We start from the raw sequence: 16,557 nt of genomic DNA on the forward strand, positions 1-16,557 counted from the left end.
TGACCTTCATTTCTTCCTTTATGAATGGCAGTTCAAAAGGGAAAGAGGACAAGACTCGTAGATCCTAACTCGAGCTAGGAATCACTGACCACCTTTTGCCAGTGATGCCTGGCAGGCCCAGAGAGAGAGATCTTACCTGGAATGTGTAGCTCAAGCTTCCTGGAGTATGAAGTTTCAAAAAACATACAGAGAAAGAGGACCTGAATTGGATGGAGGCAGGGCAGGCTGGTTAGGAGGCTCAGGATTCTGCTACCTGAAAGGGATTGATGCTCTCAATTATGGGGGAAAGGCACCCACGAGACCGTAGAGAGAAAAGGTCTCTTCTTCTATTCCAGCCAGACATGCAGACCTAAGGAAGGACGTTGGAAAGGTTCTGGTAGTCACTAGGTGAGTAGGGAGGACCAGAGCATATGAAAAGACTTCTAAAGCGTCAACAAGCTTTGCAAGAATGTCTGCCAGGATAACTATCAGCACCAAACATCTTTGGAGAAACCATCTGCTCAGTAACATAATTAGACTTTCCCTGTCATTTATTTCTTCTGTTCATTTTTCCCTCCTAGTAAATTCCACCAGACATCAAGATCTTCAAGGACCTTCACTGAAAAGCACGCTGCTTCCCCGACAACACACAGCCCAGCCCACAGCGCCGACTACCCCCTCGGCCAGGTGAGATACCCAAGTGCTGGCTCTCTGGTTAGAATCTTGCCCCTTATGTTTTTAAGAATTGCCTAGAAAGTTCATAATTCATTTTATGTCTCATTTTCTTTGGAAATATACTATTTAGAATCATGTTTTTCCTCTGCTCAGAACAAAATAATTCTACTAACTGTTACAGACTGTTTTCTCTTGATTAAAAAAAAATAGTATAGAAATTTATTAAAAGTATATGCATAAACTTCCAAACTTGCAGTTTCTGCTCGGGATTTAGTGAGCTGAAAAGGGTTTCAATCCTAAACTGAAACAAACCAATAACAAAAAATCTAGCTAAACAGAAACTGTACATGTTCTTTTTTTTTTTTTTTTAAAGGTTTTAGTACGTCCTTTTGTAGAAGTTTCATTTCAGCGAACAATCTGCCATACCACTACAGCAGAAGGACCAAATCCCAGCTGGAATGAAGAACTTGAACTTCCATTTAGGTAGGCATATTTTTCTCATATCACAAGTGGTTCCAATCAAGGGGGGAAAAAAAATGGGAAATGTCCAGCTTTTGAAATGTGGGTTCATTGTTAGGATACCCCACTCAACTCCAGGCTCTGGTTCCTCAGAGCCCAAGCTTTCCACTCCCTTGACCCCATAGGCCCTACACTGATTTTTTTTTTCTTCCCTATCTCCCCAGCTCTGGGAGCCTTAAGTAATTTCAAACCCAAATCTCCTTCATTGCAGGTGGTCTCCTGCATTTTGGGTTGTTTCTTTACCAACTGAGCCACCTTGGAAACAGAACTAGTTAAGTCAGAAGACAAACAGGAGAAAACAAAAAGAAAGAGAGAGAGAGAAATAGATACCACTTTTCTACACAGTATAAGCAAAAAAGAATGAGCAAAGTTCAAGGCCAACGCTCAACCAAGCAGATGCAGTGGCCCGGTTTGGAGCCATGCCATGGAGAGGGCTGCTCTGGCCAGGCCTGGCAAAACTCAGAGCAGCTGATGTAGCAGATGAACCTCAGCTCGGCCTTGGTTAATTGGCAGGAAAAGTGACTGGGCTTCCCTGTTGGCTCAGTGGTAAAGAACTCGCCAGCCAATGCAGGAGACACGGCTTCAATCCCCGGGTGGGGAAGATGCCCTGGAGGAGGAATTGGCAACCCACTCCAGCATTCTTGCCTGGGAAACCACATGGACAGAGGAGCCAGGCAGGCTGCAGTCCATGAGGTCACAAAGAGTCGGACAGGACTTAGAGATGAAACAACAAACCACACTGTAGGATCCCCGTGCTGGAGAAACCCTTTAACTGAAAGAACTGCCGTTAGTCCTCATTTCTTTGCTCATATTCCTGTTTGGACATTGGAGTGCTCACTATTTCTCTTTTGCTTCTTTCGTGTTCTCTGATCGTGGTGCGCATCTGCAGGGCCCCCAACGGGGATTACAGCGCCGCCAGCCTGCAGTCAGTGAAAGACGACGTGTTCATCAACATCTTCGATGAAGTGCTGTATGACGTCTTGGAGGTGAGCTCACGTTTTTGAGGAAGATGTCTGTACTTGTTTTCATATCCTCTACCCGCCGTGTAAGGCCTGTCAGGGAGGAGAAATTTTCCCCTTATTCTTGTGGGGTCTGTTAGCTGGTCTGATAATTAAGCTGACACAAGATAGATTAACAGGGGGGAAGGAAACCAACTTTTAATTTTGTGCATACAGAAGTCTCATATATCAGTATCTAGGAAGTGACCAAGGCAGATAGCTTTTATACTTTTTAGACAAAGAAATGATAAAGATGTGAGGAGTTGACGAGATAAGGACGTTTGGATTCAATGTGGTAAATTAGTAAAGGCTAACAAGGTGCATTTATGCAGCCTCCCCGGCCTTGGAGTCCCTCTCTGGTGAAAAGGTGTCTCTCTACGCAAGATGCAGGGAAGGTACCTTTCCTCGGGTTGGGGTTGGGGGGGGGGTGGGTTATTTCCTGCTTTCTGGAGACTGGAGACAAAGGAGGGTCTGGGTGTTCTTGCACCAGCTGTTTTTCAAATAACTTGAATTCAAAATAACCAATCTGCCACTTTGGCAGGTCTGGGGGCAGCCTGCCCTCAGTACCATAGGTCCCCAAATTCGGGATGTTTGAAACCTGACATGTATGAATGAGGAACGGGAGGAGGGAGGAAGAGAAACAGCTTTTTTAAAACAATAATTTTATTTATTTATCTTTGGCTGGGCTGGGTCTTTGCTTCTCTGAGGGCTTTCTCTAGCTGCAGTGCGAGGTCTTACTGCCGTGGCTTCTCTTGTTTCTGTTCACCGGCTCCAGGGCGCGTGGGCTTAGTTGCGCCAAGGCATGCGGGATCTTCCAGGACCAGAGATCAAACCCATGTCTCCTGCACTGGCAGGCAGGTTCTTAACCACTGCGCCACCAGGGAAGCCTGAGAACCAGCCCTTTTGTTTTCAATCTGAGTGTCTGCTATGATCCAGGAATTGTGCTAATTCTTTATTAGCACATTGCCTTAGCTCTTTCTAAGCACACTGTCTTAATTCTAAAATAACCCATGAAATAGATTATCATTTTTCTTGTTGTTTTGTTTTTTCTTTTTTAAAATATTAATTTATTCAGTTGGCCACACTGGGTCTTAGCTGTGGCATGTGGGAGCTAGTCCCCTGACCAGGGATTGAACCTGGGCCCCCTGTATTGGAAGTGCAGAATCATACCCACTGAACCACCAGGGAAGTCCCCAAAGTAGACCGTTAAACTCCCAATTTATTGATGAGGAAACTGAGGTCCAGAGAGGTTAAATGACTTTCCTGGTTTTTACATAACTATTAAGTGTCTCAACAAGAATGTGACTTATATCTGTTTAACCTAAACCTACTGTGCTTTCAGCTAAAATCCTGCTGCTTTCCTGCTGTCGAGTTACTTATTAAATGACTGTCTGGAGTTGTTAAACAATTATGACTTCCCACCCCTCCTTTAGGACGACCGTGAAAGAGGAAGTGGAATCCACACTCGTATTGAGAGACACTGGCTGGGGTGTGTGAAAATTCCGTTCAGCACGATATATTTCCAAGCAAGGGTAAGCGTCTGAAGTCAGAATTCCATGGCAGTGGGGAACTGCTCTATCCAGCTTTCCTGGTACAGCTTTCTTTGTGGAGGTATACCCTTAACACTGGGGCTTCCTTGGTGGCTTAGTAGTAAAGAATCCACCTGCCAATGCAGGAGATGGGGGCTCGATCCCTGGGTCGGGAAGATCCCCTGGAGGAGGAAATGGCAACCCACTCCAGTATTCTTGCCTAGGAAATCCCATGGACAGAGAAGTCTGGTGGGCTACAGTCTGTGGGGCCCCAGAGTCAGTCGGATACGATTCAGCGACTGAGCAGGAGCACCCTTAACCCTGAGAGGACCGACACGCAAGGCCACTATTGGAAAGATAAATATCACTGTGTAAAGCCACTGATCTGTCATATTTGCATGACTTACTAAAACACCTATCTTCCTGACGATTAGTAGTTCACGTGCTGCTTTTCCAATCTGATAGTTTTTTTTAACACTTAAATAGATGTGAAGAAGGTAGGACAAAGTAGAAACATGTCAAGAATGACTGGAGTCGGGTGGACAGATGCCTGAGAATAACCTGAAGAAAACAATCAGGCCAGCTGATGGCCCCTTTAATTAAGTGCATTCATGTTTCCAGAGTCCTCACTATTTCAGAAATGAACATCGGTTGACTCGCTCAACTAAGTACCGTTCTTCAGAGTTTAACAATTTTGTGTAAGAGGATCCATCAGGTTAACAATTCTTGAATGGCAGAGCAACTCTAATCTGGGACAGTTAAAGGTTTTGAAATGGCATTAACACCCCAGTATTAAATCCATAGCAACAGGGAGCTTTGAGGCAAAGTCATGCTAATCTCACACAGCTCCAGAGGAAACAGTGTAATTCCACAGGTGATGGCCGCGTGGAACAAACGCTGCCTCTGTCAGAGCCTCGGGCAAGACCCAGAACAAAACTCCAGTCTGAGAGGCTTGAATTGGTTGGAATATCAGGAATCATTTAGCATTGCAGTCTTCCCTAGACCAAAGGGACTGTCTGTAGGTGGTGCCGCAGTTTTATGCTTGCCAGATACTCTACAGTACTTTCCTCTTGGACTAGATTTGAAATGAAAAATAGAATTTAAAGAGCACATCATTTTGCAAATCCTACTTCCCATGTTATGTGGCATCACACGAGGAAGGGTACTCAGAAGTAGTTCCTCCAAAGCTCTTCCCGATAAAAGAGTAAACTGCTTTTCTGTATTCTGGTAACAACCACACTCTGGTTGAGTCCCCTAAAGTAAGCACCTCACTGGCTTCTAGGGAAGCCTGCTCTCCTTCCAGTCGCTCTGTCATCAGTTTCTTCTTTGAACTGTGCCGTGAGCCAAGTTCCTCCCTGTTGTTGCTGCCTAGCCGCTAAGTCTGACTCTCTGCGACCCTATGTACTGTAGCCCACCAGGGCTCTCTGTCTCTGGGATTCTCCAAGCAAGAATACTAGAGTGGGTTGCCATTTCTTTCTCCAGGGGATGTTCCCGACGCAGGGATCGAACCCACATCTTCTGCATCGGCAGGCAGATTCTTTGCCACAGACTTGTTTTGCCGATTGAGTCGTGAGGTTTAATTAAGGTGACAAACTAGCTATATGATATGGTCCTGATAAATACAATTATTACTATTATTATTGGGCGTCCCTGGTGGCCCATTTATTTCTATTATTATTACTGCATCAGAATTCTGTTCATTTTGTGTGGCAGCAAACCAAGATCTATGAGTAATGGGTCCAGGGAGGAACTTGGGCATCCCAGGTGGCTCAGTGGTAAAGAATCTGGCTGCCAACGCAGGAAATGCAGGTTCCATCCCTGGGTCGGGAAGATCCCCTGGAGGCGGAACTGGCAACCCACACCAGTATTCTTGCCTGGAAAATTCCATGGACAGAGGAGCCTGGTGGGCTACAGTCCATGAGGTCGCAGAGTCAGACACGACTGAGCCACCGAGCACGCACGCATGCACTAGGAGGGGTGTAACTGGCACCTAGTGCACTGAGGCCGGGAAAGCTGCAAATGCCCCGCAGGGCCCAGGCCTGCCTCCCACAGAGCTATCAGTCCCAACCGACAGTGCCCAGGGTGAGAAGCTCTGTCTTAAGTTCCTACACTTCAGCTACTTGGAGATGGTGCCACTGCCTCCTGGCTCATCTGCTGTTTCAGCTGAAGTTTATACAGCTCTGTGTTTACACTCTTCCTCCCCCTGCATCCTCCCATCTGCCTGGTTCAGGCTTTAGGGAAGCTCCCAGGTAAGTGTTAGTCACTCAGTTGTATCTGACTCTCTGTGACCCCATGGACTGTAGCCTACCAGGCTCCTCTGTCCGTGGGATTCTCCAGGCGAGAATACTGGAGTGGGTTGCCGTTTCCTTCTCCAAGGGATCTTCCCGACCCAGGGATCGAACCTGGGTCTCCCGCATTGCAGGCAAACTCTTTACTGACTGAGCCACCAGGGAAGACCCACCAAAGCAAGGAGGAAAATAAATAAGAGCTTATTTCATTCCTCTCTAGAGGGCATAGTCACTGAAAGCTTCAGTTCTTTCTGTCTTTGTTCTGAGAAATAAATGTCGCAAAAGACTGAAATAAAAATTGGATTCTTTGAAAATCTGTGAGTCTAAAATTCTAGCCCTGAGTAGTTTTGTGGCACCAGACAGTCTTTTGTAAACTTGATTGTTTTGACTACAAAGGTGTAAAAAGTTCTGCCTTTTTGAACGTCTGTGTAAGTTAGGTCGTTTTACGTAAGTGGCTTGTAATTCATTGAGCCTGCATCCAGCCTCCTGTGTATGCACACCAAACACTGCTACCTGTCGGAGAAGGGTGACACAAAGGGGAACACAACGCAGATTCTGTGTGCAGAGAACAGTAATCTAAAAGTAGACGATAAATACGCAACAACAAAGCCTGGCAGAATGTGTCAGTGCGATAAATGAAAGAAGCAAGCTACCTGTGAGGCTGGCGGAGATGACAAAACAAACCACGAAGGAGATAGCATCTGACCTGAGCCTTGAAAAATGATTCAAATTCTAAAATGTGGAGACACGGAGCTGGGCATCCCAGCAAAGGGGGCTGGCTGCCAGCTAACACTTGCCATGGGCCGGGCATTTTTCTTAGTGTTTTGCATCTATTAATCCACTCAACACACATAATGACCCTACAAAGTAGGTACTATTATTGTTTCCTTTTTACACATGCACAAGTTGAGTCACTTGGGGTTTAACCCAGGATTTGAACCCAGGCAACCTAGTGTGGGAAAGACTGAAGGCAGGAGGAGAGGGGACAGCAGAGGATGAGGTGGTTGGACGGCATCACTGACTCAGTGTACATGAGTTTGAGTGAGCTCAGGGAGATGGCGAAGGACAGGGAAGCCTGGCGAGCTGCATGCAGTCCATGGGGTCGAAAAGAGTGGGACATGACTGAGCCACTGAAGAACAACCACCTAGTGTGGGTATCAGCCTGCACAACTAGTACACGCTCTGCTGAGCCAAGCACAGCAGGCAGGGAGAGAGACAGCCTTGCTGACGGGGCGTAAGAAGACAAGTCTAGAGAGACGGGTGCGCCCTGAATACCAGTCTGAGCAGTTTCTACTGAATTCATCACGTCATGGGGAGCTGACTTGCCTTTGAACTTCTGTTGGAAAATCACCAGGACGCTTCAGTTCAGTTCAGTTGCTCAGTCATGTCTGACTCTTTGTGACCCCATGGACTGCAGCACACCAGGCCTCCCTGTCTATCACCAACCTCTGGAGCTTGATCAAACTCGAGCCTGTCAAGTCGATGCCATCCAACCATCTCATCCTCTATCGTCCCCTTCTCCTCCCGCCTTCAATCTTTCCCAGCATCAGGATCTTCTCCAGTGAGTCAGCTCTTCGCATCAGGTAGCCTAAGTATTGCAGTTTCTGCCTCAGCACCAGTCCTTCCAGTGAATATTGAGGACTGATTTCCTTTAGGATGGACTGGTTGGATCGCCTTGCAGTCCAAGGGACTCTCAAGAGTCTTCTCCAACACCACAGTTTAGAAGCATCACTTCTTCTGTGCTCAGCTTTCTTTAGTCCAGCTCTCACATCCACACATGACCACTCTCACTCTCTCTCACCAGGATGCTTACTAGTTGTATTTTCTTCACAGATTGATGGAACGTTTAAGATCGATATTCCCCCAGTGCTCCTGGGCTACAGTAAGGAGCGAAGCGTGATGATGGACCGGGGTTTTGACTCTGTCCGAAGCCTGAGTGAAGGCTCTTACATCACCCTGTTTATTACCTTGGAGCCTCAGCTAGTTCCTGGGGAGTCGGTTCGAGAAAAGGTAACTGTGTAGTCTCCGGAATCCCATATGAGATGCAGATGAAACGTGAGAGAGGCTTGCTAGGCTATGCTTTCGTAAAATTAGACTGAACAGATAAGCAGAGGTTTCCTTTCTTGAGCATCTATTATTACATTCAGAGGGGAGCTTCCAAACGGGGAGAGAGCAGACTACGACTGGGGCCGACAGGCCGAAAACCAGAGGGCCCTTTGCACTGGGCATTCTTCCCAGGCAACTGACCTCCTACTGCAGGAGTTTTAAGAGTCCCGTGGCCTTCCTTCCTTAAAATGAGACTATCTAAGCTGTCAGCTGCTGCCTTCAGTGGCTTTTCACTGCCCCACTGTGGCTGCAGGTGGCATTTCTCTTAGACCTCCAAAATGCGGGCTTAGGAAAATCCCTCTGAAATGCAAACTCGGCCGCTCCTTGTGCCTTGACAGGACCCGGGCGTCCTAAACACACAGCAGCAGAAACGAGCCCTCAGGGAGCCCCTGCAGGTCTTTCAGGAGAGAGAGAGGGTCTTGCCCTAAACAGTAGGGACCATAACCTGGAATTGTTTTTCCGCTCAACAGCAACTGCCAGGATTAGCAGATTAGTCTTCCCTCCACCATCATCCCACGCTGAGCCATACCATGCGATTTTTCTTAAGTGATTTACTCATGGAATGGTCTAAGAAAATCAGTAGTAACTCCTGAAACTCTTATTTTAACATCCCTACTTTGTGTCGGTAAAAACGAAAGTGTTCTAAAGTAGATGATTTCTGTTAATGAAGTCTTCCTCTTATTTTGCTTTTCCTTTCTTGCCTCTGATAGATGGGTGACATGCTTAAAAAGGTACCATGTATTTTGTTTTGCTGTTCATCAGTCAGTGGTTATTGAGCTTCCGTCACCTGCTTCTGTCCTCTGCCTCGTTATAGAAGCTGCTGGGTCCTAATGTATGTGTAATCCCTTGGCCTGGAACTACAGACGTCTGCAGTTCCTGTCTAGTCTTGCCTCTGGGCCCATGTCATCTTGTCAGAAAGATTCTTATTTAGCTCTGAATCTGGAAGTCACATGTCAGAATGTCACCTGCATACTGGGAGCCACTTCCACTGTTTGCAAGCCCATAAAACCCATGACCTGCTTCTTACAGAAGCAGCGTGGCTATGACACTTATTTCTGGCCAGTGGAGCTGCCACAGTATAGGTAGTCAAAGAGAGGGGGAGAAAAAAAAAAGAAAGAAAACATTCAGTTTTCTGTAAATATTCACATTAACCAAAAGTTAAGGAATTGAGCCAGTTAAGAATCTTCCAAATTTCATGCTGAATCAACTGTGAATTTGTTGGTTCTACCTTTGTTTTATAATAAATAACCCCAATCCTTTTAGCATTTGGCTTTCGCCTGGCACTTCTCAGATGACCAACTCAGCATTTGTTGTTGTTTAGTTGCTCAGGCATGTCCGACTCTTTTGCAGCTCCATGGACTGGACTGTAGCCTGCCAGACTCCTCTGTCCATGGAATTCTCCAGCAAGAATACTGGGGCAGGTTGCCATTTTCTTCTCCAGGGCATCTTCCCAACCCAGGGATCGAACCTGTGTCTCCTGCACTAGCAAGCAGATTCTTTACCACTGAGAAACCAGGGAAACCCTCACCAGTTTAGCATACTGCTCCTTAAATTACTGCTTCAGCCCATTAAATGGTAATTCTGGTAATTTAAACAGGTATTAACGACCATTATGAGATACCTGTTAAACGTTTACCTTATGCATGCTTGGTGCAGAGAAGAACACAAAATGACTCAGACATGGGCCCTGCTCCCAGGAAGCACTGGCCATGGAGTCAAAATGCACAGCAGATATTCAGGTCTACGTGGTAGGAAAAGTTTTATATTGAGTTGGCGGAAATGTTCATTCATGTTTTACCATAACAGCTTACAGAAAACCCAAACGAAAAAAAAAAAAAAAGAAAACCCAAACTAACTTTTTGGCCAACCCAGTACATACTTGTTTCAATCTAGAATGCCAACAGTCAGTGCTGATGCCAGATTTTCACTGTTCTCTCTGGACAGTGCCTATAGGTGCCTCTCTCTAATGCCTCCCTGGCACACAGTGTCTATCCCTATAGGATCTCTGGTCAAGTATTAGTATTTTAAGCCCCTGATTCCTTATTAATGGTCTCCTCTAGACTAGCTTACTCCTTGGAAGAAAAGTTATGACCAACCTAAACAGCATATTCAAAAGCAGAGACATTACTTTGCCAACAAAGGTTCGTCTAGTCAAGGCTATGGTTTTTCCAGTGGTCATGTATGTATGTGAGAGTTGGACTATAAAGAAAGCTGAGCGCCCAAGAATTGATGGTTTTGAAGTGTGGTATTGGAGAAGACTCTTGAGAGTCCCTTGGACTGCAAGGAGATCCAACCAGTCCATCCTAAACGAAATCAGTCCTGGGTGTTCATTGGAAGGACTGATGTTGAAACTGAAACTCCAATACTTTGGCCACCTGATTCGAAGAGATGACTCATTGGAAAAGACCCTGATGCTGGGAAAGATTGAGGGCAGGAGGAGAAGGGACAACAGAGGATGAGATGGTTGGATGGCATCACCGACTCAATGGATATGGGTTTGGGTGGACTCCGGGAGTTGGTAATGGACAGGGAGGCCTGGCGTGCTACGGTTCATGGGGTCGCAAAGAGTTGGATACGACTGAGCGACTGAACTGAACAGAACTGAACTAGACTAGAAGTTTCTTGAGGGGTCTGCCTTATATACACTTATCCAGACTGCCTCAAACCCTTTAGACTTTCAGCAAATATTTTTAATAATTGGATAGATGGATAAATATATAAACTAATCAGTTTAAAGGAAGCAGGGATGAATTCAAAAGGGTGCTTTTTTTCACATCACCCTTGTTTCATAATTCTCTGTCTCTTTAAGGTTATGATTATTTCTACCCTAAGCATCTGTGACACACCCATACTGAAGTTTTATAAGCTCACTTTTTTTCATTTACTTATAAATTCATCATGACACCTATTTGGTAGCTACCAAGTCTTGGCACTGTGCTGAATACGTGGTCATAATGATGATGGTGTAATGACAATGTTAAGATTCAGATGTAAGTGGACGTCTTGTGAGAATACCCAGGAGGTTTTTGGAGATGCCTCCATCCTATCTCCCGCCAACTTCTTAGAGTACAGCCATCAAATTAGAAACAGGAACCACAGTTCAGCTCCAATATAAGAGAAGTCAAGAACAATCCAAGCTCATGAGGGAGGGGATATGTGTATACTTATGGCTGATTCATGTTGTTGTAGAGCAGAAACCAACACAATATTGTAAAACAATTATCCTCCAATTAAAAAATTTTTTAAAGCCATAACTTATGGAATAAAAAAAGAACAATTTTATATTCTAGGTCCTATTAAAAGTCATAAAATAGTAATGGGATGTTATCTGTGCTCTCATTCATTCATTTGGTAACACTTATTAAACACTTTACCATGTGCTGGCTAGTACCCTCAATACTGAAGATTAAAAAAAAAAAAAAACCAGATCAAAACAAAATCCCTGACTTCAGGAGTCCTGTTCTGTGAGGGAGACAGTGTAATCAAATATGTCAGCAGCTTTAAATGCTAAAATAAATAAAAAGTATGAAGGGGATGTCTGGAGGTATTTCCCTACTAAAAAAACAAAAAACAAAACAAAAAAAAAAACCAACTTTCAAGCACTGCCAGGAATGTAAACCTTACTTAAAAGTTGACTTTCTAGTAAAATTTTGTGTTTGTCAAAGTAAGTAATCAACCATACATAAATTTTTATACTAAACAACAAAAATCTTATAAGAACACTTAAATATCTGCTTTATTCATGCTACTTTTTAGCAATGCCTTTAAGGAAAAATGACACCATATGTCCAGAGACAAGTGAAATCTGTTTCATCTGCTTGAGTTACTAAAAAGGCTGAGATTTGGCTCAGCTTGGATCAGAGAACCACTTTTTAAAGTATTTTATAAATGTTTAAGTATTATATCCTTCACATTTCTAGTTCTGCTTCCTTCTACTTCAGGCTCATTACTGTTATTTATTACATTGGCTATGGATTAAAACCTTTTAACACATCCATATATACTTGTTGCTTCCCAGTGGCTAAGCAGTAAAGAAGCTGCCTGCCAATGCAGGAGATGCGAGTTCGATCCCAGGTTGGGAAGATCCCCTGGAGAAAGAAATGGCAACCGACTCCAGTGTTCTTGCCTGGGAAATGCCATGGACAGAGGAGCCTGGCGGGCTGCAGTCCATGGGGTCAAAGAGCTGGCGCAACTGAGCACAGATGCATGGATATATACTTATACATGTTGTCCTTTTAACATGAGCTGCTTTAGCTTTGCACTTGAGACATTAGGTTTCTGAGTCCCTCTAACACCAACATCAAAATACACATAAAACTATTGCTTGGACTCATCAATCAGAATCAGTACATCATAGCTTAACTTTTATGTGTTGCTTTATTAATCTAATACTTTCCATATGGCTGTATGCCTAATGACTACTTTCTTGCTGTTGTTCAGTCACTGAGTTGTGTCTGACTCTTTGCGACACCTGGACTTCAGAACGCCAGGCTTCGCTGTCCTTCACTATCTCCCAGGATTTGCTCAAACCATGTCCATTGAGTCAGTGATGCTCTCTAACCATCTCATCCTGTGCTGCCCCCTCCTCCTCCTGCCTTCAATCTTTCCCAGCATCAGGGTCTTTTCCAATGAGTCAGCTCTTTGCATCAGGTGACCAAAGTATTGGAGCTTCAGCTTCAGCATCAGTCTTTCCAATGAATATCCAGGATTGACTTCTTTTAGGATTGCCTGGTTTGATCTCCTTTCAATGTCATTGAATTTTTAATGAGTCATTTTTAATGAGTCCATCTGATTTTTAGATTATAAATACAATTAAATAAGGCTTCAGGAACACCAGGGCATGACAGTGTTGTTAAGGGGGGGTCACCGAATCACACCTCCTGAAGCACATGTTGAGTCCACGTTGACTGTGGGATCCGAACAGGTTCCACCATATCTCCTGTAATCATACACATCTTTCCTTTTGAAGTTTGATTCTCAGGAAGATGAGAAATTGCTTCAAGCAACAGAGAAGTTTCGAGCTGAGTGTGCCGTGAAGTTTCCCAACCGGCAGTGCCTCACCACAGTGGTTGACGTTAGCGGGAAGACCGTCTTCGTCACTCGTTATCTCAAGCCTTTAAACCCTCCTCAGGAGCTCCTTGATGCTTACCCCAACAACCCCCAGGCAACAGCGGTAAGCATTTCATAGCGAATCAGTATCGGTGCTTAAAAGGTTTTAAAATTCAGTATGTGAAAGTCGCTCAGTTGTGTCTGACGCTTTGCGGCCCCATGGACTCTATGTAGCCTGCCAGGCTCCTCTGTCCATGGAATTCTCTGGGCCAGAATACCAGAATGGGTAGCCATTCTCTTCTCCAGGAGATCTTCCCAACCTAAGGATCAAACCCAGGTCTCCCGCATTGCAGGCAGATTCTTTACCATCTGAGCCACTAGGGAAGCCCAAAGTTCAGTATGTTACCCTCTTAATTATCATATTTCATGGTACTTAGGATAGTAACTATGTCAAGAACATTAGTGATTAATGATTAAGATTTTTTTTAGTACCACGAGGCTTCCTTTCCTTACAGAAGTCTGAAGGTACCAGCAAGGTACCCTTGCTCCATTCGTTCAGTGAATTCATTAATTATTGAGTGCTTACTGTGGCCCTGACATTACACTGGGTGCTGGAAAATTAACACCTGGAAGACGCTCCCCATGAGTACAGCATTTAGGACATCTCCACAAAGCACATCCCTACCAGGCTGTTAAATGTGCATTGTTCTCTGCCTGTAAAGAACCACACCTATCAGAGTCTCAAATGAACAGAACTGTGTGTTGAATAGACTACTCTTTTTATCCTTTCCAGCTTATTTATTTTATACATAAACGTTGCACCGTCTTTTTTTTTTTTTAACTTCTTTTTAAATTTTTTCAAATTATTAAAATATGATAATACATTTATAGGAGACTTGGAAAATACAGACCATGTAGTTCCACTATATATTACAATTATTTTTTTAAGTAGATACATTAAGATTTTTAGTTGGAGTTTCAGTATCAAACTCTCAAAAATTAATAGAATGAATATATAGAGACGTAGAAGGATATAGTAGACCTGAAAAGCACAATGAACCAATTCAAGGTAATTAAGATTTATACAATTTTCACACAACAGTAGGATACAAATGCTATTCAAGTTCCCGTAGACTGTAAACCAGGAGACACTGGAACATATCCAGGGATATACGACCAGGTACAAAACTTTCATGATATAAAGGTATTAAAATCATACAAAGTCTTGAACAGGCTATTCTTAATTGAACACTGTAACTCTTAACTGTCTTTGGAGAGTGGATTGTAAGACAGTAACCCCTGCTAGTGAGTTATTAATATAGCAATTTAGGGACAGAGAAGGAAGGCTCTCAGAAAATCCTAGATGCAACACATAATGACAGGTAAAGAAAACAGGAAATCTGTGTAGAATTCAACAAGTGATGGCACCCCACTCCAGTACTCTTGCCTGGAAAATCCCATGGATGGAGGAGCCTGGTGGGCTGCAGTCCATGGGGTTGCGAAGAGTCGGACATGACTGAGCAACTTCACTTTGATTTTTCACTTTCATGCATTGGAGAAGGAAATGGCCACCCACTCCAGTGTTCTTGCCTGGAGAATCCCAGGGACGGGGGAGCCTGGTGGGCTGCCGTCTATGGGGTTACACAGAGTCGGACACGACTGAAGCGACTTAGCAGTAGCAGCAGGTGGCTCAGACAGTAAAGAATCCACCTGCAATGCAGGAGACCTGGGTTCGATCCTAGGTCGGGAAGATGCCCTGGAGAAGGAAACGGCTACCCACTCCAGTATTCTTGCCTGGAGGATCCCGTGGACAGAGCAGCCTGGTAGGCTATAGCCCATGTTGGAAAGAGTCAGACATCACTGAGTGACTGACACTTTCTTTCACTTTCAACAAGCATTGTCTTCATAGAAATAATATAAAACCTGTGTGGTTGAAAAATCAAGATAAAACAAAAATCCTGAAAAACATGTATATATGTCAGGACGGATTGATGAGACCATTTTAATGCCCTATATTTTCCAAGGGCAAAGATAAATGTTTTTAACTTTAGAAAGAAAGTGAAAGTGAAGTCGCTCAGTCATGTCCGACTCTTTGCTACGCCATGAACTGTTGCCTACGAGGCTCCTCCATTCATGGGATTTTCCAGGCAAGAGTACTGGAGTGGGTTGCCGTTCCCTTCTCCAGGGAATCTTCCCAACCCAGGGATTGAACCCAGGTCTCCTGCATTGCAGGCATACACTTTACAATCTGAGCTACCAGGAAAGCCCAACTTTAGAGTTCAAGTTAAATATTCAAATTGAAATTTCTAGATTAACAACTTAAAAGAATCTTAAAAATTGGGTATAACTTCCAAACTAGCAGAAGATAAAATAACAAAATGGAGTAAAGAGAGTGAGAAGGGGAAAAAACACTGAAAAAGTGTGAAAAATAAAAAGCACAGAATAAGGTAGTAGAAATAGTCTAAATATTTACCAGTAATCACAATCAAAGTGAAGGGATTAAACTTTCCAGTTAAAACACAGACTGTACAGCTAGATTTTTAAAACACTTTGTAGTGGAACTTGACACACTGATTCTAATATTTATACAGCAGTGCAAAGAGCCAAAAATAGCAAAATAATCCTGCAGAGTAAGAAGAGCTCAGTGGGAAGATCTACCATGTCATATAGTCACTAAGGTAAAATCGTACTGACACGCAGATAAAAAAAGAGAATTTAAAAATCCAGAATAGAGCTACACAAATATGACCCACTCAAACCTGATGTATGACAAAGCTGGCACTGGAAATTAGTAAAGGAAAAACTATTACATAAACTGTAGTGGGATCACTGATTTTACATATGGAAAAAAGATAAACATCAATTCCTGCTTCACACCATTCAACAGATAGACTGAGAACTTAAATATGAAAGGCATTTTTATCCATAAGACCTGATATAGGAAGATCATTAAACAAGCCAGAAAAAAGCACTGACTATAAAGAGAAAGCATAAACTTGACCACATTACGACTGAGAACCTGAGTCTAACAAAAGAACAGCACAAAGGAAATGAAAAGACAAGCCACAGTCGCGAGAGGATGTTTATAGCTGAGCCACCAGGGAAGTCATATAATAGACAAAAGAATAGTAATTAAAATATATTTTTTAAAAACTACAAATAAACTTGAAAATATACAAAATACTTAAATACAAAGTCACAGAAGTAGAAACATGAAGGGCCAATAAGCATATAAAAAGATGCTCGTCCTCCTTAGAAATTACAGAAATATGAATGGCAACCACAGCGATGCACCAGCCTTGGTTTCTAAATACCACGGTTCTCTATCTAAATGCATAGAGTTGGACACGACTTAGCGACTGAACAACAGCTATCTAAACAGAACCAGGACTTATTAGAGAAATGGGTGCTCAG

At 43.6% G+C, this 16,557-nt stretch overlaps 1 protein-coding gene across 5 annotated transcripts in view; it reads left to right on the plus strand.

The window, feature by feature from the left end:
- Positions 1-16,557, plus strand: part of CC2D2A (coiled-coil and C2 domain containing 2A) — a 131,325-nt gene that overhangs the window by 97,258 nt on the left and 17,510 nt on the right. For all 5 annotated transcript variants that reach the window (XM_070791823.1, XM_070791824.1, XM_070791826.1 and 2 more), the window contains 6 exons: positions 561-666; positions 1,028-1,137; positions 2,063-2,159; positions 3,605-3,703; positions 7,822-7,998; positions 13,064-13,267. In XM_070791823.1, the coding sequence (XP_070647924.1) occupies positions 561-666; positions 1,028-1,137; positions 2,063-2,159; positions 3,605-3,703; positions 7,822-7,998; positions 13,064-13,267 (793 nt within the window). The remainder of the gene's footprint in view (positions 1-560; positions 667-1,027; positions 1,138-2,062; positions 2,160-3,604; positions 3,704-7,821; positions 7,999-13,063; positions 13,268-16,557) is intronic.

This window comes from Bos indicus, chromosome 6 (assembly GCF_029378745.1).
Source record: "Bos indicus isolate NIAB-ARS_2022 breed Sahiwal x Tharparkar chromosome 6, NIAB-ARS_B.indTharparkar_mat_pri_1.0, whole genome shotgun sequence".
Lineage (NCBI taxonomy): Eukaryota > Metazoa > Chordata > Mammalia > Artiodactyla > Bovidae > Bos > Bos indicus.